Raw genomic sequence first — 22,536 nt, forward strand, 5'->3', positions numbered from 1 at the left:
TTCCTAGGTCTTTGATCCACTTTGAGTTGTGTTTTGTGTATGGTGAGACATAGGTGTTTAATTTCATTTTGCTGCATATGGATTTTCAGTTTTCCCAGCACCTAGTTAAGAGTGCTATCTTTTATCCAATGTATGTTTTCAGTACCTTTGTCTAGTGTGAGATAACTATATTTATGTGGGTGTGTCTCTGTGTCTTCTATTCTGTACCCTTGCTGGGTCACCTCTTTCTTTTCTCCTATTAACAGCCAACTTCTCCTACTATATAAGTACCTCTCCTGCCTCTCTCCTGCCTCTGCAACAATATGGTGGCTATTAGCACACCTAGCAGGGATACCTGTTGTGTAACCAAGCCTACAGGGACCTTGGTGATGATCTTCTGGGTCCTGGCTATTGTCCCTAGATGCAAGTGGATACATCTATAGTTGGTGGCAGGGTGGAGACAAACCTGTAAATGTTGAGTTTCCAGTCACTGGGCAGTGTCCCAAGATAAAATCTGCCGCAACTAAAGATGATGGTGGCAGCAGTGGGGGTAACGTAAGATGGTCACCCAAGAGTGTGGTGACCACTTTTAGAGATGAGACTGAATGCACAAGCTGAATGATTGCTTTGGGCAGCCTGTTTGGAGATGCAGTGCTGGAGTGTGTGGCTTGACCCTCAGCCAGTGGGCCATCCTGTGCCTGGGCTTGGGCTCCATGCTGGTTGGTGGTGCTGTCCTTCCTGGGCCTGCCTGGTCTCTGTACAAATTGATGGGACTGTCCTGGGCCTGCCTGGTTTCCACAGGGGTGGGCAAAATTGTACTAAGCCTGCTTTGGCTCAGAGGGGATCCGTGGGGCTATCTGGGCCTGACTGGGCTCCGTGGAGATGTTCTGGGCTGTCCTAGGCCCACCTGGTCTCCAAGGGGGTTGGCAAGACTGTCCTAGGCCAGCCTGAGCTTTCCTTGTTTTCCCACAGATTGACTGGACTGTCCTGGGCCTGCCTGGTCTCCTGTATTTGTTTTTAATTGCTATTATATTTGGAATTCCTTTTCAATGTTTTTATTAGTGCATTGTAGTTATATATAATAGTGGGCTTCATTTTAACATGTAAATAGAATTCTTAATTTCCATTCAGAAGTTTTATGATCTCAGAGACAGAAGTATCAATCATACTTTTTTATGTGTGTGACATAACAAAAATCAATGCAAAGACATTCTCTTATTTTGTGTTACAATATTTTTATTCTTCATGAACCTCTTATCTTCCTTTCTTACTTAGCTTCCCAAAACAGCAAAGTATCAGTATACAAGATCAACATACAAAAGTTAATAACTTTCCTATATACCAATAATAAATCTGCAAGAAAGAAATCAGGAAAATGATCACATTCACAACAATCTCAAAAAGAAAAAAAGTGAAGAAAGAAATTTCATAATATATTAGAAGATGGAAAGGCCTCCTATGTCCTTGGATGGGGAAAATGTATGGTTATACTACCATTATTGTTACACAGATTCAATAAAATCCCCATCAAAATACCAATGACATTCTTCCAAGTAGAGTTTGAAAACAGTTATTGAATGAGAATTCTATAACATATATCTTTAAAAAAATGTTTTGTAGTTGGAGATGGACATGATACCTTTATTTTATTTATCTATTTTTATATAGTGCTAAGGATCCAACCCAATGCCTCACACATGTTAGGCAAGCATTCTACCACTGAACCACAATCCCAGCCCCTATAACATCTCTTTTTTTTGTTATTAGTTGTTCAAGACAATACAATGATCTTGACATATTTTACATCTATGTTAAAAATCAAGTGAATTTTTTTTCTATTAGGTGCAGGGTCTCTGACAACAGTAACAAAAATAATGTGAAATTTGTATGACTATATGTAATCAGTGAATATATTCCTGGAAAACATATTATTGAAAAATTCATAAGCTTTGTAACAAAAATAACAATATCAGAAATTTCAACATGTCACATAAGTATATTTCAAATTAGTGAGGAAATATATCATTTAATGGGTCAAATGATGATCCATCAAAATAATGACAATATTAGATTTCTGACTTACCAGTTTAACTAAAATGTACATGAGATGGTTAAATATATGAGGATTTCACTGAAAACAATGAATCTCACAGAATAGGGATAAACTATAGACAAATACTTTTAAAAAAGGTATTCTTAAGGCAGATTAAAGGCCATAGTGATGTGTAATTTTTTTACCCAGCTGATTAGAAAACAAAAATAATCACTGAATTGGAATGACTGGGGAGACTCTTATTCACTGACATGATGGGAAATAGATTTTTTAACTCCTTAAAATATAAAATTATGACTCATACTATGAAAATTTTGTTATTAAATATATAATAATGTATTCATATCATTAATTATAAAACATATCTAATTATAAAAATATTTTATTTCAGAAATTTATAATCTATGGTAAAATTATAAACAAATCTAATGTATATAAATGTGGAATATATTCAAATAATTTGGTCTACCCTTATAATGGAATATTTGTGAGACACTAATGTTATGGTTAATAAATTACTGACATCGAAAAAGTTTATATTTGTTAGTGAAAATAACTGGTTACAAAAGAGACAACTGTTACAAAATAATTATAAAATTGTTTACCCAATTATGTAGCTAATTTTTAACAGCAATGACAATGACTTCACCCACAGCACCATAACAATGAACAGAAGGACATATACAACTGAGAATTCTGAATATGGATAAGAGAATTTGTCTGACAGGAAAAACAAACAATGTCCCATGGAGAAATGCCTTCTTTTATGTGTCTCCCTTGAGAGAGCAAAGTTCTGGACACTAAGCAACTCCATGATAATTAGAAACTTGGAAATACAGATCCCAAAGTCTTGAGAGAATCCATATCCTATATATTTTTCATTTATTCTAATCTGATTTTCTAAGGGAAAATTGCTCAAGCCATATTTTCTTTCACCTGGGTATTGGGCAGTGATGTTCACTCCAGGAGAGAAACTCAGTTATGCCAGAGTCATGTCAACAGTGATATTCTCTACATGTGGATGAATGTGAAAAAGAGAGAGTGATGTCCTAGGGAATGTGAGTTACCCTCTACCTGTCTCATATCACCACATCTTTGTCCAGTAACTACTGTCATCACCAACTTAGTCAGCTATTTCTCTGACTGAGTCACTGTCTCTCCCTTCAGGAGTCCTTTTGGAGGTCTGTCCTCTGCATATTCATTAAAAATAATTGTGCTCATACCACAAGAACAATCAGAAAAAGATGTAGGGGGGAATAAAGTTCTTGGTCTTTTTGCCAAAAGTAAAAGAATTTTCTTATAAGTAATACAGTAAAAGTTATAGACAACACTTTTATAATTTAAGGTCTTTTATTATTTTTTTTCTTGCTTTATAGCATTGGCTGGAACTTCTGGTACAGTATTTGAAGTGATGGTAACATGAATTTTTGTCTCATTCCTGATATGAAACTTTTCATATTTACACATTGAATCTGAACTTTTATTTTAGTGATTTTATAGTTCCTCTTTATTAAGTAAAGTAATTCCTCTTGTATTACTAGTTTGCATGGAATTATTTTTTTTTTAAATCATGATTGGGAATTGAACCTATGAAGTGTAGTAGCAATTATGATGTTCTTTTCTTTCTCTAATATGGCTATTGTGTTTATTAATATTTGAATATTAATTTAGTCTTGTATCCTGAAATATATTTCATTTGATTTTGATATAGTTTCTGTTTTATTAAGATGTATATTGAGTATATACATTTATATAAATGTTCATATGTATATATATTTCAGAATTGGATTTGTTCATTTGCATATGTATATATGTATTTCAAGATTTTGGGGTCTATGGAGAGGCGGCGGCCGCTGCTGCTGAGGCGGAGGCTCAAGCAGCCGCGATGGCGCCCTTCCCTGAAGAAGTGGACGTCTTCACCGCCCCGCACTGGCGGATGAAGCAGCTGGTGGGGTTCTACTGCGACAAGGGTCTTGCTAAATTGGGCTGGCCTCCAATTTGTGATCCTCCTGTTTACACCTTCCAGTTCACTGGAATTAAAGGAGTGTGCCACAACATCTGGCAGATTTCCACATTGAAAATAAATTTTGAAATAGAATTGATAACAGTGGAAGCTTTCTAAAACCAACTTTTCCAACAACAACGATTTCCGTGCTCTTCTGCAGTCTTTGTATGCTACTTTCAAGGAGTTCAAAATGCATGAACAGATTGAAAATGAATACATTATCGGTTTGCTTCAACAACGCAGCCAGACCATTTATAATGTACATTCTGACAATAAACTCTCTGAGATGTTTAGCCTCTTTGAAAAGGGATTTAAGAATGTTAAGAATGAATATGAGCAGTTAAATTATGCAAAACAGCTGAAAGAGCGATTGGAGGCTTTTACAAGAGATTTCCTTCCTCACATGAAAGAGGAGGAAGAGGTTTTTCAGCCCATATTAATGGAATATTTCACCTATGAGGAACTGAAGGACATTAAAAAGAAAGTGATTGCACAGCATTGCTCTCAGAAGGATACCGCCGAACTCCTTAGAGGACTTAGCCTATGGAATCAAGCTGAAGAGCGACAGAAGTTTTTCAAATATTCTGTGGATGAAAAGTCAGACATAGAAGCAGAAGTGTCACAGCACTCCACGGGTATAACCCATCTTCCTCCTGAGGTAATGCTGTCAATTTTCAGTTATCTTAATCCTCAAGAATTATGTCGATGCAGTCAAGTCAGCACTAAATGGTCTCAACTGGCAAAATCGGGATCACTTTGGAAACATCTTAACCCTGTTCATTGGGCCAGAGGTGACTGGTATAGTGGTCCTGCTACTGAACTTGATACTGAGCCTGATGAGGAATGGGTGAAAAGTAGGAAAGATGAAAGTCGTGCTTTTCAGGAGTGGGATGAAGATGCTGATATAGATGAATCTGAAGAGTCTGCAGAAGAATCGATTGCTATCAGCATTGCACGGATGGAAAAACGTTTACTCCATGGCTTGATTCATAATGTTCTTCCATATGTTGGTACTTCCGTAAAAACTTTAGTATTAGCATACAGTTCTGCAGTTTCCAGCAAAATGGTTAGGCAGATTTTAGAACTTTGTCCTAACGTGGAGCATCTGGATCTTACCCAAACTGATATTTCAGATTCTGCATTTGACAGTTGGTCTTGGCTTGATTGTTGCCAGAGTCTTAAGCATCTTGATCTGTCTGGATGTGAGAAAATCACAGATGTGGCTCTAGAGAAGATTTCCAGAGCTCTTGGAATTCTGACATCTCATCAAAGTGGCTTTTTAAAAACTTCTGCAAGCAAAATTACTTCGACTACATGGAAAAATAAAGACATAACCATGCAGTCCACCAAGCGGTATGCCTGTTTGCAAAGTTTAACTGACAAAGGCATTGGAGAAGAAATAGATAACGAACACACCTGGACTAAGTCTGTTTCTTCTGAAAGTTTCTCTTCTCCTTATGTGTGGATGTTAGATGCTGAAGATTTGGCCGATATTGAAGATGCTGTAGAATGGAGACATAGAAATGTTGAAAGTCTCTGTGTAATGGAAACAGCATCCAACTTTGGTTGTTCTTCAACTGCTTGTTATAGTAAGGATATTGTTGGACTAAGGACTAGTGTCTGTTGGCAGCAGCATTGTGCTTCTCCAGCTTTTGCGTATTGTGGTCATTCATTCTGTTGCACAGGAACAGCCCTAAGAACTATGTCAGCACTCCCAGAGTCTTCTGCAATGTGTAGAAAATCATCAAGGACTACATTGCCTAGGGGAAAGGACATAATTTACTTTGGGAGTGAAAAACCTGATCAAGAGACTGGCTGTGTACTTTTGTTTCTCAGTCTTTCTGGATGTTATCAGATATCACAGACCATGGTCTCAGGGTTTTGACTCTGGGAGGAGGGCTGCCTTACTTGGAGCACCTTAATCTCTCTGGCTGTCTTACTGTAACTGGTGCAGGCCTTCAGGATTTGGTCTCAGCATGTCCTTCTCTAAATGATGAATACTTTTACTACTGTGACAACATTAACGGTCCTCATGCTGACATCGCCATTGGAACTTGCAGTGTGGTTTTCGAGCCTGCTGCCGCTCTGGCGAATGACCCTTGACTTCTGACCTTTGTCTACTTCATTTAGCTGAGCAGGCTTCCTTTCATGCACTTTACTTATAGCACATTTCTTGTGTTAACCATCCCTTTTGATTGTGTCTTGTTTTGGCCCCGTTTATCACAACTTCAGAAATCTTAATTTACCAGTGAATTGTACAGTGTTTCTCTTGCAAAATACATTTTTGTTTTAGAAAGGGGTTAGGTTTTTTCATAAGGGTGAGAGCAGTCTTATTTGTTTTCTTTTAAATTGAATGCTTTGAAAAGAATGTCACTAATGCTATGCCATTTAAAGTATTTTTTAGGTTATTTTGAGTTTTAAAGTCACTGGGGTTATCGCTTCATAGAAACACTGTACTAAGCTCTGCATATCTTTTCAGATACACATTTCCGAAATTTTATTTTCAAAGACCACACTTTTTGGAAATGAATCTCTCTTCTGTAACATTTTTGTTTATTTGAACAATTATCCAAGGGCCAATTCAAACATACCCACATAGGAGATTCTTTAAGGTTGTAGAATAAATTGGCTTTTTGGTGTTAGCTCAGTGAGCTAGAAGAGCACCAGTCTATTTGTATTTGCTTTCTTGCAAGACCCCTGGTTCCCACTGCTGCCCATATATTGTCAAATTTGGGAGGGATTTTTAAAAATTCCACAATTGTTTAAAGAAATGTATAAATAAAATCTACTTTGAGGATTTTACCAAGTTAGAAAAAAATTAAAAAAAAGATTTTTGCATTTATATTCATGAATCAGAATAACCTGCAATTTTCCTTCCTAGTACATTCTTTCTCAAGTGTTAGTCAAAGTTATTCTTTCCTTGTAGAGGAAATGGAGAAGGGTACCTTTTTCTTTCTTTGAAGGAATTTGTAGAGATTGTGATAGTTTCTTCCCTATTTATTAGAATTCACCAGCAAAATCTGGACTTGGTGTTTCCTTTTTGGAAAGATTTTAAATAACAACTTCAGCTTTCCATACAGATTATCAAACTATTCAAATGTTTCTTTTACCTAGAGATTTTTTTAATTATTTTTGGATTGAGATAATTCACAAAATTTCACCTAAACTGTTAAATTCATTGGTAAAAATTTCTTGTAATTATACCTTTTAATTTTTGACACTGATAGTGTATATAATATTACTTTTTAATTTGGCAATGTTCATCTTACTGAGTTTATCACTTTCAAATAATTGTTTTAGCTGTGTTGAATTTTTTCTATTGCACTTTTATGTTTATTTTTAGTATTCACTCATTCATTTATTTAGCTTCTTGAAATAAAATATAGACTTTTAAATTTTATTTCATTTTTAATTAGTGCATGATAATTGTGTGTGTTTATGGGTACACTCTGATATTTTGATATGTGTATACATTGTATAATGATCAAATCAGAATAATTAGCATATCATTCACCTCAAATGTATATATTTTTTAATCTGATAATTTTATAAACTTTATTTGCTCAAAGTATACAATACAGTATATTTTGATACATTTATACAAACACGGAGTATCTCTTATTTTAATTAGGATTCCAGTCTTGTGGATGCACAGAATGGGGAGATTCACTGACTGTATTCATATTTGTATATAGGAATGTTATGTCAGATTCATTCTACTGCCTTCCCTTCATTCCGCTTTATCTAATGCACTAAACTTCTATTTTCTCCTCTTGTTGTCTGTTAGCATCCATATTAAAAAGATATATATCAAATGTATATCTTTTTATTATTATTTTCTAATTCCATCATAGTCAAAGTACACTGTTTGAATGGTATAATCTTTTCAAGCTTTTTTGTTTTTGTTTTTGTGTTTTTGCTTGCTTGCTTTTTGAAAGACTCCATTTTATTATTTTTATTTTAATCCTTATTCTGATTGATGATGATCAAGGGAAGGGGCTTGCCAGTTTTTCCGCTAACACAGATGAAAATATTAGCATTCTTGAATCAGTTTTCGCTAAGTCATCTGCATATTGTTTAAACAGTGAGGTTGGAAGACTTCTTTGTTTCTGATCAGACAACTTTAATGTGTGGCCCTTCTAATCTGAAATTTCTTAAGTATTTCTTCATTTAGAGAAAAAGCCAAGGATTAAGGCGAGGAAGGGCATTTATTGCAGGCAGAGCTCAGCCTTTCATCATTCTTTCATCAGAGGTTTGGCTCTGGTCAGGTAGGCATTCCAATCAAGCCAATTTTCCCTTGGAAACAGGTGGTTTCCAAGTCTACTCAGCACTTCAAAGAAGTGGCTTCCAAGGAAATGCAGCGGTCTCCCTGGGAGGAATTTCTGCGAAGTCAGTGTCTTTTTTACATTTCAGTGATATTTTATTACTTTATCAAAACGTGCAATAGATCTATCCAGGTGCTGAACTAAAATGCTTGCTCCCTGCACCAGAATTCCAGGCGAGGGCTGCAGACTGGTTTTCCAAGCTCCAGGGTCATTATTAACAGTTCCCCAAAGGTGGGGCCTTTGTCCCCTCCTCGAGGGCCTGGGCCTGCACAGGGCTCACAGCCTCTCCAATATGGGCTCCATCAGGACACTCTGATCCGCAGCACCCTGCTTCCTTTGTCCCAAAGAATGCGGCCCCCAGCTTGGCGTCCACCCCACCATCTGCGCAGCCTGCACCACCAGGACGCCCCCGCCCCCGCTGCCCTCCTCACTGAAGGGCGCCCTTGGGACCGCCGGAAGTGACCTCTTTTCAATTTTTTGAAGATTTTTCTTTTTTAAGACAGCCTATGTTTGATATTGTTCAATGTGTGCTTGACAATCATGTGAATTCTTTTCTTGTTGAATTCATTGTTCTACATGTGTTCATCAAACATGTAAATTCTGTTGTTCAGATTTTTACATCCTTACTGGCTTTTTGGCTGGTTCTTCAAGTATAGAGATATGGTAAAACTTCTTATTATGATTGTGGATTGGACTTGTTCTTTTGTTGTTGTTGTTAAATTTGAACAATCAATTTCTTAGTTCCAGAGTTTCTTTTTCCTGCGAGTCAGGAGTGATTATTTTCTTTTACAAATGGCAGTTTCCTTTGGTGTTGTATTTTCCATGCCTTTTCTCTCCATTTCCCTCTGTGTTTAGGCCATTCCTTGTCTTATTCTTGCCAGTTCCTCTCCACCCCCAACAGAACTTTCCATTAATTGTGGGGCTCTTTTCTTCTAGGTTAAAATATTGGAGACATTTTCAAAGTTTTTCTACTGTTAGTACCTCTCACTATTTTGAGGTTTCCTCTACTACACCCATGACCTAATTGCCATGCTGCAATCTTATGGATAATGATGCAAATTCTGCTGTTTATCCCCCTCTACTTAGACAATATTAGAATTTTGTGGGCTTTAATGTCTCTTAGTTTCACTGAAGGTTTAGGTTGTCAGGAAGGATGTGTCTATCTCCTGTGAAATTTTTGCACCTTAGAAGTGGAGAAATTCCTATTAAATTACATCTATATTACTGCTAGAACCTGCAATCACAAATTGAATAGCTATTTCCTTTGTATGTTTAAAACTTATCCAAACTCTAATTCTAATGCTATACATGAGATTATAGTCAGGTCCTATACATATATAAAAAAGTTCCCTTTATCCATACCTGATCTATTCATAATATGATGCTTTTATTATTCTATAGTCATTTTATGGATGTACTAGGTATGTTGACCTTTTTAATTTTGTTGTATGTAAACCAGCTTTACAATTTTTTTCAAGTGCTGGGGATGAAAACTAGGATCTCTAGCATGCTAGGCAAGTGCTCTACCACTGAGCTACATCCCATCCCTTTGCTATTCTTAAACATTACTGATACTGTAGTTCACCCCTAGATTAATCCAAATAGTAAACTTGCTTAACTTACGCCACACAGTTTAAAATTAAGCATTAGAAAAAAATAGCTAAATATTATTTCATTTGCTCCCCAGAGTGAGGGAGAATGTCTCTACAGTGGATGAGTTTCTTTTACTCAGCCTGACCAGTGTTCCGGAGCTTCAGCCAGTCTTCTTTGTGATGTTCTTAATTATTTACCTGATCAACTTGGTTGGAAATGGAGCAATATTAATGATTGTGATTTTGGAACCCAAACTTCACTCTCCTATGTATTTCTTTTTGGGAAACCTTTCTTGTCTGGATATTTGTTATTCTTCGGTGACACTGCCCAAGGTGCTTATGAACCTGCTCTCCACTCGCAGGGCCATATCTTTCCTAGGCTGTATCACTCAGCTACACTTCTTCCACTTTCTGGGAAGTACTGAGGCCATCTTACTGGCACTGATGGCCTTTGACCGTTTTGTGGCCATCTGCAACCCACTTTGTTACACTGTCATCATGAACCCGCAGCTGTGTGTCCTGTTGGCAGCTGTGGCCTAGCTCATTAGCTTTTTCTATGCTCTGATGCATTCTGTCATGACTGCACGCCTGGACTTTTGCCATTCTCTGAAACTTAACCACTTCTTCTGTCATGTGAAACCCCTCCTAGAACTGGCCTTCAGTAACACAGAACTCAACCAGTGGATTTATTCTGTTGTCACAGGGAGCATATCCATGGGAGCTTTCTTCCTCACTCTCCTCTCCTAGTTCTGCATTATTGGCTTCCTTGTGTTGAAGAGCAGGTCCTGCAGGATACCCCATAAGGCTCTGTCCACTTGTGCCTCCCATTTTATGGTGGTGTGTCTCTTTTATGGACCTGTGGGTTTTACATATATTCTTCCTGCTTCAGCCACATCCATGAGTGAGGACCAGACAGTGGCTGTCATATACAGTGCAGTCACCCCAGTGCTGAATCCACTGATATAAACCCTTAGGAATAAAGAAGTGATGTTGGCTCTGAAGAAAATATTTGGGAGGAAGCTCTTTAAAGATTGCCATTAGCACCTAGGGGACTAATGAGACTTATATCTGTTTTACATTAAGACTTTCATGACTTTACTGTAATGAATGATTCTTTATTTGATTTCTGTTTTTCTCTCAGGAATTTTGAGCATGTATTATATCATGCAGTGTAGTAAGTTCAACAAACATAGGAATGAACGAACCAAATTCCAACAACTCATAAAAGTTAACTTTCAATGTGCTGGGAGGATATAATAAACAAACCCATAAGTACCCCTTATCAGGTAAATTAAGACCTATGGAGAACTAAAATAAAGTAGGATGAAAAGGGAAGGATGAGAGTAGGTACCTGATGTATAATAAAAAAACTTGTCTGGTCTTTGTCTTGGTTCCTAGTATAGAGCTTCTAAAAACCTAGGAATTTCCCAAGTGGCAAAAGTATCTTGGTTATTCATGAACCACCTGGTTCATACTTGTTTATCCTCATGTCATGATTTTTGGTAGGCCCCAGGTTAGCTTAGGATGGGGGCTGACCATGCTTGAGTGATTATCCATATAATTGGAGAGTTGGGGCTTTGAATCATGGTGATAGTATACTGACCTTCATGAGACAAGGAGGGAGGATAGAGATTGACTTTAGGTACATGGTCAATAATTCAGTCAACTATGCCTATGTAAGAAAGCCTAAGTAGAAACTTGACACTAAAATACAGGCACTCTTCTTGGATGGCAGTATTGTCCACAGTTTTGAACACCAGTGTGCCAGAAGAGTAATGTACCTTAACAAGGCAGGAGATGTGTGTTTGGGACCCTCACAGAGCTTGCTTGGTGTGTCTCCCCTTTGTGTATTCTTTCCTCTGATAAAACTATAATCATATCACTTTCTTCAGTCCTATGAGTCACTTGAGGGTGTGATAGAGACTTCCAAAATTGTAGCTACATGTCCATGAGTGAGGATGGTCATTTTTGATCCTGAAACCTACAGTTTATACCGGAATGAGGACAGTCTTTTGGAGGACTGTGCTCATAACATGTGAAATTTGGTCTAATTTCAAGTAGCTGGTATCAGAATTCATTACTGTCTGTCACTCTTTTTACGCAGACACATGCACCTATGCACACATACGTGTAGTCCCCTGTATCCTTAAACTATCTTAATTCTTCTACACTTTTCAACCATATGTGATTCTGATAATATGATGATGTTGGCCCACTGGCATGAGATGGTTGTTGATGGAGAGAAACATTGTATCCCCTTAGAGATGTGATTAGCAGAATATCTGTCAGACTAAAATGGATGAAATTATTGTAGCAGGCAGCAAATTTGGAAAGACAATCAGGGAATTTTGACATTCATGGTTTATACTAATGACAAACTGATCATGGGAAAAGTTCTACGCAAACCAGTATGAATATTGACTGCTTGCTGTATATCAGGAGTGGGTGAGCTGAAAGTTGATATTAACTGATTCAATGGAAAAAAACCACAATTCCTCCCTCACTTAGTTTCCAGTCCTGAGCCAATTCTCAGAGGCTGTCAATTGATGGAGATGCAGGGTACTCATGAAGGAAGACATGCAGCACCACAGAAAGAATATATAGCAACAAAATTTTTTCCTAGCTTTTGTCCAAAAGAGAGCTTTGTCTGTTTACCTGAGTGATTGCACACTTTGGAAGAAGAAATATTCAGATCTTTTAGAAGCTTTGGTTATATAGCCTTAACCAAGATGGCAACAGGTAGCACAGACTGCTTTTATGGTCCTGTGTTAGACTGGAGAGTGGGTGTTGCTGCATTAAGGTCAGGTGATAAAAAGATCACTTTTCTAAGTCCACCTCACAGTGTGTTCACCATTTCCACAGGACAACACTAGCCATTTCTTGGTTTCTGACCATACAACTGAGTTGCCTATACTTGGTAGTTGTCATGAGTGATTTGGTGAATGCATTATTTTCAGTACTCATTAGTAAGAGGGATCAGAAGTAATTTGTACTTTCTTGAGATGAACAACAGTCCATATACACAGTCTTGTCTCAAGGCCATATTAATTCTCTGAATCTGTCACTGAATAATCCAATGGGCTATTTATCATCTGAAAATATTGTCAAAAATATTACTGACTTACTATATGGACAACACTATGCCAACTGGACCTATTGAGCTGGAAGTGGTGGAGGCTTTTTAAGAAATATGTACTCTACAGGCAGAGGGATAAACTCTCAAAAGCTCATGGACTTTCTAACTGATGAAGTGTTTCAAGGTGTAGAGTCATCTGGAGAATGTTATACTATTCTTTAATGAAAAAATAAAAACAAGTCATCAAATATGGCACCTTCTATAACCTAGAGACATGTTTGAGTTCTGGGGGCAGCATAAGTCATATTTAGGAGTACTTTGTTGGCCCATTTATTGGATGCTTAGAAGACCAACATCATTGAGTAGAGCCTAGAATAAAATAGGGATTTTCAGGCAGTCCAGATTCTACACAAGTGACCATATTGCTTAGAGTGTTAAGATCTAGGAGATGCCACAGTACTAGTATTATCTGTAAGGATAAAAATTCCATGTCGTATCCCAGGAAAGACAACAGGAAGGTTGGTTGTTTACCAGCTGTTGTCCTTCACTGCCAAGTGCTTAAACTTTAAGTGACAAAGAGAGTATCTGTGGTGACAAAGAAAGAAGCTATATGTGGGCCCATTTGCATAAGCTATATCCCAGCAAAGTTAATCTAGGTACTACTCCCAAGTATATGACCTGCAAGCAGAGAAAATAAGCTTAGCTTTAGTTTCTTCCTACAGGGTTTGTGTGAGCACCAATTTCTGATGGCTCAGAGAAGGTCTGGTGTCTATTATAATACTTCACAGCAAGGAACTCACCTTTCTATGTAGTCACTGGTGTTACCAATAGATATTATTACTTTGTTCCTGCTACATAGTTGAGAATATAAGAATGTATGAAAGTACAAGTGGCCCATGACATCATTACTTATTTTCTCTTGAGTGCTTTGTGCCTCTTGCCTTGCAAGTTTAAGTTCAATGAAAGCAGAGGTTCTATCTAAGAAGGATAATGTTTCCACCAGCTAATACAACATGATTTTCACTAATCCCAAAACTATAGATGTTATCTAGTCACTTTTTACTATTCATATGGTGTATCAGCAGACAAAGAGTTACCATAGTGATAATTGACCTTAATCATCAGAGGTGATAGAATTACTGCTGCATACTTGAAATCAGGGGATCCAGTGTTGAATCACTTGAAGTTCTGGTGTGAGGTTTAAAGCAAGAATGACAAAAACTAGCATCCATAGACTAATAAAGTAAAAATAAATAGTGGTTCAGGTCCTTTGGATTAAAAAACATAATAAGATGAAAGCTTAGATAAACAGGACTTCTGGCATGGTTAAGGGAGTTTAAATTAGTGGTAGAAGAGGGAAATTTTAGATAAATGTCAGTAATGACCTAAGATTCACCTGTAGGAGTGAAGGCTGTCTTTCTACCTATATGCTCTTTTCTGTTAGTGATTATTTTCTCCTAGAAATTATTGCCTTATCTATATTCCAAAGAATAATTGAAAATGAGGATCTTAATATGGATCTGAGTGATTCAAGTGGAGAAGATGGCAAATTCTGTTAATTCACTGCCTATATTCTTTCAAAAATTATTATTATTATTAACACTGTTTTGCTTTTTTTCTTTTACTTTCAATATCCAGTAACTTCATTTTTTGTCAGAGGATTGACCATGGACAGCCAGAATCTGCACTTCTTTTATATCAAAAGCGATGGACATGCCTGAGAATTTATCCCTCATAAGTGATAAGCTTTAAATAGTGAGTGACAATGTGGGATGTAAAGGCTTTAGTTCCTGATAGGACCACTTTGGGATATGACCCAAAGTGTCACTAGAGGGATTTTGTAGGATTTTGTTTTATACTAGACCCTGTATTGGTCTATTTTTACCTTTGGAATCTTTCTAACTTTTCTCTGAAAACATTTGCTAATATATAACTTTCTAAATTTGAACACAGAATGCATCTTGATGAGGCACCAAGTTGATTATGCTTAGAATGAGGCAGGCAGAAGAAGGTCCAGCTTCATCTCAGGACATGTCTCTATGATTTTTAGTTAAGTCTATTGAGGAATAATTTACATATAATAATATACCCATTTCAAGTGTACAGTTTGATGAAATTTGACAAATATATACTTTGATGTAACTACCACCTCAATCAATATTTAAAATATTTTTTAAATACTGAGAAGTTTCCATATGCTTCTTTGCAATCAACCTCCTAACCTACCCCCAACAGAACCTCAGGTGGCCACTAATCTGCTGTCATTATAAATTTGTTTTGCTATTTTACAACAGGAAATTTATATTTGGGATCTTTCATTCAGCATGATGCTCTTGAGATTTGTTCATGTTGCTACTTTTATTGATTATTTGCCCTTTCTAAATTTTTATACTTTTATTTTTTGTTAGAAAAAGATCTAAGGGCAAAAACAGGGAACCCATAGGTAATAATTGCAGGAAGCAGTTGCCATCTAGAGCTAGGTCAAAAAATAAGGGAAAAAGAGACCTGCAATAAAAATGAAGAAACATGGAGGAGAAGCACTGCAGAGCTAATGTACACAGCTCTACCAGGGACTGCACCCAGCTTGGGTTGCTCCTAAGGAACTTGGAAGAGGTCCCTGTTGCGATGAGGGCAGCAACAGGAAAATGTTATTAAATTGCTTTCAATCTACTTTTGTCCTCAGAACTTTACTGGTTATTCCTATTAGAAGAAGTTAATGCAAAATCAAATGGTAAAAAATAAAGTTTTCAGAACTCAATCCTAAGTATCACACAACATAGAGAAATGTGGCTCTGGAGCACAGAGCCTATAGTTAATCAATCATCACAGACTCTTATATTTCACATGTCCAGGTGTTACCTGACATACTACTGCACCCTGGGAGAAGAGGTAGGCTCCATTGCATTCATCCACAAACATTTGTAGTCAAATTGGTAGGAAAACAGGTTTTATTCAAAGCTGTCTTTGAAGGAAAATAAAAGAAACATTTTTATTGTTGTTGTATCCATTTTCCATTTTGGGGAGTTTCTTGGGGTGAGGAAAGCTTTTGAAAGTGAAGAGGTGGCAAAGTGAAATGAAAGATAGGAAGTGTACACATGAAGATTTAGTTAGCCTGTTTTAGGCAGGATAGGAGAGGGAGAAATCTCTGTTCTTAGCTTCCTTTCAGTGTCCCAGGCCTGAAGTCAGCCTGTTTAGCCTTCACTTTCAATATGAGGAAGAGACCCTCAATTTTAGAGGTGCCCTTAATTTCAGTCTGTTTCACAGGTAAAGAATAAAGCATACATGTTTAATCTCCAATTCATTATCACTTCTACTCAGAACCACAACCACTTTGGCACTTTTATCTTTGGCAAAATTAAGATACATGGACAAGATCATTTTTGAGCAGGTTAAAAAATTTTACAATCTTTTTAGGTATGAAAAAACTTTGAAATATTAGTGAGTAAGCAGTGTCTAGCACAATGCTCCCTGAGCTGAAGTATTTCTCTAATTCTGTGTCAATCTAGGAAAGCAACCCATGGTATTCGAACCACATTGAAAACAGGCTTAATATCTTCTTATGGAAGGGAAACCAATAGAAAAACAGCAACAAAGAAATGAAAAGGAAGGGATTAGAGATTTTGATGCTGTTAGAGATTCCAAGGAGCTCTGGATTCTTGGTTTGGATCACACTCTCAATTATTTTTTAAAAATTATTTTTCTATAGTTATAAGGTGACATTAAATATGAAAATCTGTATAAAAAACATGTAGCTGAGCAAAGCAATTCGCTTCTAAAGAGCAAACAGAATAAGGTAGAAGAGTGAGCATAGACAGGTTCTGGATGGTCCTTAGTGAGCATGCTAGTCAAGATACTGCATCTATTGTTTAATAGCTAGCTGGAGCTACCCAAGAAGTGGGCATGGCTGGACTCCAGGATGCCATGAAAAGCCATTGAAGACATCAATTGAAGTGAATACTTAGTGAACACAATGAGCAGGGGATTACAAATATTCAGGGATCTTTTGTCCTACATATTTGATCTCCTTCCATAGCCAGGGGAAGGAGATCTTGGATTACACTGAGATTGAAGGCTTAGGATAATCTTCAGTATAGTAAACATTTTAGTACCATTTTACCATTTTATATGTAACTTATGTTTTTAGGCAGTATTTAGTAAAGAATAATGGAATAAAAACCAGTAATGTATCAGGGTCATGTTGTTGTTTTTTTTTTTTTAATTGTCTTTAAGACCAATGATTAATCAAGCAAATTGTAGAACAACAACAGGTGTACTAACCCTAGAAATAAACAGGTGGAAACAAGGCCAATTAAAAATATGTCAAGAAGAGAAGGTCTGTGGGGCTAATTCTACTGGGATCATTGTAAAGGAAGGATTTATAGCTATGAGTTTCTTAAAGTATGCCAGAAGGGAAATTTCATTAGTAGCACAGGGGCACTAAGATACAGTTTGCCTGGTGGTCAACTCCATCACTCCTTTAACTTAGGTTATACTTGTAGATGAAATACCCCTGAATGGGATGGTCATCATAACAGTTACTGAAAGGACAAAAACAACCCTGCTCAACATGAAGGAGGAGTTAAGTGTCAGGATGGTGATGATTACAGAAGGTAGATCCCTATTTTCCTGGGAAACATCAAACAGTAATAAATTTGGAAGAAGCATTATGTTTCTTCCACTTGGATACAATTCACTCTCTCTTGTGAGTGTTTTTGTTGTTGCCTGAAACTTACTTCACTTAAAATAAAATTCTCTTGCTTGGCTTTTAGTGACTGACTTTACATTTTCTTTTGTTGGAACACAAGAGATGAGACTTGAAGCTTGCAGTCACCATTTACCCATGACAATCTTGTGTAGCTTAAATATATAAATACAATATTAAAAAACAAACAAAAAATGGGTTTGGAATCTGATTCTACTAATATCTACCTGCATAATCTCAGATTAGCTTCTTGTTTTCTGGACTTTATTTTTCTTTTTTAAATAAATGGGGAGAATCCTTTCTCACAAAATTTCTGGAAATACTAACATAAAGGTATTTTGTAAAATACAAAGTGCTCTGCATTGTTCACATAAATATTTTTGTTAAAATTCTGATAATATTTTATTAAGATATTATGAAGGTTTATGTGATGTCTGAGTCTCTTAATTCTGTCTTTCACAAAAGACTATGACAAGGACAAAATTTAGTCAAGCTCTTTGTTAGATTCTAACAAGAATAGACTTTACTCCAGTTTCCGCTAATATATTTCTCATTTCTGCCTGACACATCATCATGATAGGCTTTACTGTTCACATTTCTAACAACATTCTGTTCATGACCACTTAAGTAGTCTCTGAGAACAGAGGATTTCCCTACAACTCTTTTCTTCTGAGCCTGAGTCCTCACTGGAATTGCCTTTAATGCTATTATTGTCAATCTCACCTTTTGCTACAGGTACCTCAAAACCTTTCCAGCCTTAACCCCCTACCCTGTTTCAAAGCTATTCCACAATTTTAGCTGTTTGCTATAGCAATTCCCCACTCTTGGTACTGATTTCCTTCTCAGTTCATTTGTGTTTCTATAACAAAATCTTTGATACTGGTAATTGAAATCAAAAGCATTTTTTTCCTTCTTCTGTTTCTGTAGGATGGGAAGTCCAAGATCAAGTCACTGGAAAGTTTGATGTGGATGAGGGCTGCCCACTGCTTGCAAAATGTCACTCTAGAGGAGACAAATATGTGTCATCACATGGCAGAAAGATGTAAGGGCAAAAGGTCTTAGGACTCTGGCCACTAAGGCCATTCATGAGGACTGCACCCTCATTACTTTATTGACCCCCCAAAAGACCACATCTTTTAATACTATGACATTGTGCCTTAGGTTCTAATGTGAATTTTCAGGGTGGGAAAACATACATTTAATCCATAGCTAATGATAATATAAAATAGATACTATTTGTGCTTATTATATTAGTATCAGTGCTTTATCTATCTAGACAATTCTCAGCTAAATATGATGTTATTTTGTTAAGCTTACAGTAGTGAAATGCCAGGGGCCACCCTGCACATGAGCTAAGCACCACCCCCATCAGTCTTGAGTGATGAAGGTATTGAACTGGCAGCCCATGCCATAAGCTGTGCAAGAAGCAAGTTGGCCTTACCTTTGCTGGGCAAGGAAATGCTTCAGTTCTGTGTTTGAGTGTTACCCAATGGGATTGGACAACCCCCCTTTTCTGTAACATTATCCCCTGCCTTATTTGCATGGAATATTTTATTGAATGCCCTTATCCTAATACATAGTGGGGTTCCGGGTGTACTTGCTCTCTTGTTCTCTTGCCTTCCTGCATAGAAAAGGACCTGTGAGGTTAAAAAGCCTTCCCAACTCCACTTAGTGAAAAAGGTACTTCCATGTCAGTGTGGTCTTTTCATCTCTGCCCAAACCATGCAGAGTGATACTGATTCATGGAGCTCAGGCTGTGAGTCATAGTGAAAAATGAGAAATTGGAGATATTAAGCATTTATCTTAACGTTATCTTGTCAGTGAGGATGGGCTGGGATTACAAACCTCAAAATTCTGATTATAAATGATGCTCTCTAAGTTTTTACTTTAAATCTGGAGATTCTAGAGAAAATTGAGTATGAAATCAAGTAATTTCAAAATTCAAAAGTCTAACCCAGATTATTTAACAGTAGTGAAAAAGACAATCTTATATTTGTGAGCTTGGAAGTTGTCTCTGGGACAGGAGAAAAAGGAATTTGTTTAAATCTGAAGGCATTTTTAAGACCTGTTCTCAGCAGCCACAGACCACAGCAGAGACCAATTGCATCAAAAGCTTTTGTTTCCTGAAACATTAGTGCACTGTGATGCACTGACAATGGTTATGGATTTTGTGTGGAGAGCCAGAGCCTAGCAGTGTCTGTGCAAGTAGTTACATTGGAAACTGTCTATTGGGGAGTGGATAATTGTAGTACATTATGGTACATGGCATGGGACCTCATTAAGAAAGTAAGTAGGCAACTGTGTATTAGACAATTATGTGCTACAAGGTAAATGGGTCCACATTTACATCCACAAGGCTGTAATACTTAATTGTTTTCATTGTTGGGATTATTTCCTTTGAAGAGATCACTAATGCTGCAACCCACACCAAATTTCTTATTAAAATAATTCCCAGAAGTTATAACTTTTCTAAAAATCCCCTGATGTAATTAACGAAACTCTGGCAATTAAAGAAAACTCTGCCTCTGCAAGGCAGGCTAGATAACAAGCAGCTTTTAAAGAATTGTTCATAATAAGATGTCCCAGAGGGAAGCAAGCTCATGACTTGTAGAGGATTCACACGTTTAACAATTGAGAGAGTTTACTGTTGAAAAGGAAAATAGAGTTTTCAAAACCCTCCTAGGGGTATATTATGTCTCAGAACATAAAAGCTCCATATCACGCTGTAATCATTATAGCACACATTGACTTCTTTATAATTTATACATTGAGTTTGATCTGTCCTGTCAGATTATTCCCACCCCTTCCTCATACTGGAGATTGAGCCCAGAGGCTCTTTTTCACTAAGCTACATCCCAGTCCCTTGCCCCTTTATTTTTATAATTTTAATATGGAATCTTGCTGAATTGCTTAGGTTGTTAAGAATTTGTTGAAGCTGGCCTTGAACTTGTGATCTTCCTGCCTCAGTCTCCTGAGTTGCTGGGATTACAAGTGGATGCCACTCTGCCTGGCTCAGATTATTCTTGTATTGATAAAAAGGAAACAGCCTCTTTGTTCCACTGTTTAATTGGGCTAGAGAATAAATTCTATGCATGGAAGTAAACCCATTCATTTTTAGTCAACTGGCTGTTGATAAAGCTGTTAAGAGCATGTGCTAGAGGGTAGTTTTTCAATAAATGGTTCTGGGAAAACTGTATATTCAAATGAAGAAAATGAAATTATATCCCTCTCTCTTACCTGGTACAACAATCAACTCAAAGTTGATTAAAGACTTAAATATAAGACATGAAACTACAAGAAGAAAACATAGGAATGTTGAAAATCTTTTGGATATAATCCAAAAGCCACAGGAAACAAAAGTGAAAATAAGCAAATGGGATTATTAAATGGAAAATGTTTCTGCATGGCAAAGAAAACAACACAGTGAAGAGACAACCTATAGAATGGGAGAAATGTTTGCAAACTATATATTTGACCAAAAGTTGATATGCAAAATATGTAAGGAATTCCAAAAACTCAATAGCAAAATTTAAAAAGATTAATAAATGAGCAATAGACTTAAATAGACATTTCTCAAAATATACACAAATTTCCAACAGGTATATGAGATATTCAACCTTACTACTCATCAGGGAAACACAAATCAACACCACAATGAGACATCACCTCACTTTCTCACCTGGGTAAGAATAACCATTATCAATCAACTAAAGATAATAGGCCCTGGCGAGGATGTGGGAAAAATGGAATCTGTTCACGTTGTTGGTGATAATGTAAATTATTACATCCATTATGAAAGAGTGTTGAAATTTCTTCATCAAAGTAAAAATAGATCAACCATAAAAGCCAGGAATCCCACTCCTGGGATATTTCCAAGAGAAATAAATCTATCTGCACTCCCATGTTCATTTCAACACTATTATAAAAATGGAAATGACCAGTGTCTATAAAATCATGAATGGATGAAGTGGTACCTATAAACATCAGAATACTATTCAACTATACAAAAGGATGAAGTCTTGCCATATGCAACATGGATGGAATTAGAAAAGGGAAATGAGCCAGGTATAGAAAGACAGATACCTCCTGATCTTACTCATGTGTGCAATCTAAAAAGTTGAACTTACAGAATTTAACAATAGAATGGCATTGTTGGAGTCTGGGATGGTAGCAGGAGGTAAAGATGAAGAAAGTCGATGAATCTTTACTAAGTTAAACAGGAGCAAGATGTTCTGGTGTATTATCACATAGTAGGGTGACTATGGATAAAAATTATATGCTGTGAATTTCAAAAAGCTAGAAGAAAATTCTTGGAAAGTTTTCACTAAAGAAATGATAGGGTTTGAGAAGAGAGATTCTCTTTAGCTTGAGAAAACTATATGGATGTTGTAAATTTATGCATTCATAATTACAAAAGTTTCAGACTAACTTTTTGATTTTTAAGTGCTTAGGTTAATTAAAAAAACTATTTTTAGTCACCATGGAAAATGATGGAGAAAGAGATTAGAAGGTTAAAGTACTCACTCCAATTACTTTTAAGGTTTGCTAAAGTGATGGACATTAAATCATATTTTAATGTTATTTTAATTTAAATAATTTTGATATTAGGAAGGTGGGTATACATTCATTTTTTAGTCAACTGTTTTCCTTTGTGAATTTTTTCTTTGTCAACCTTTCCAGTTTTGTTTTCCTATTTATGCTTTATGAAAGTTCTTCATAATTTTTTGTAACACATTATTATCATGGTTTTTGAAAAATACAGTCTGGTAAACTTCATCTTTTAACTGTGGTTTATTGTCTTATT

General features: G+C 36.6%; 1 protein-coding gene and 1 pseudogene across 1 annotated transcript; both read left to right on the forward strand.

Annotated features, from left to right (window-relative positions):
- Nucleotides 1–3,860: 3,860 nt before the first annotated feature.
- LOC107160835 (F-box/LRR-repeat protein 5-like) lies at nucleotides 3,861–6,845 on the forward strand. Its single transcript, XM_015507443.2, is given in 4 exon segments — nucleotides 3,861–4,001; nucleotides 4,147–5,892; nucleotides 5,895–6,081; nucleotides 6,084–6,845. Coding segments are annotated over 4 exon segments (2,067 nt in total). The 5' UTR covers nucleotides 3,861–3,917; the 3' UTR covers nucleotides 6,134–6,845.
- A 1,865-nt stretch (nucleotides 6,846–8,710) lies between these two features.
- On the forward strand, nucleotides 8,711–10,995 carry LOC107160809 (annotated as a pseudogene).
- Nucleotides 10,996–22,536: the final 11,541 nt, after the last annotated feature.

Source organism: Marmota marmota, unplaced genomic scaffold (genome assembly GCF_001458135.2).
Source record: "Marmota marmota marmota unplaced genomic scaffold, marMar, whole genome shotgun sequence".
In the NCBI taxonomy this organism is placed as follows: Eukaryota; Metazoa; Chordata; class Mammalia; order Rodentia; family Sciuridae; genus Marmota; species Marmota marmota.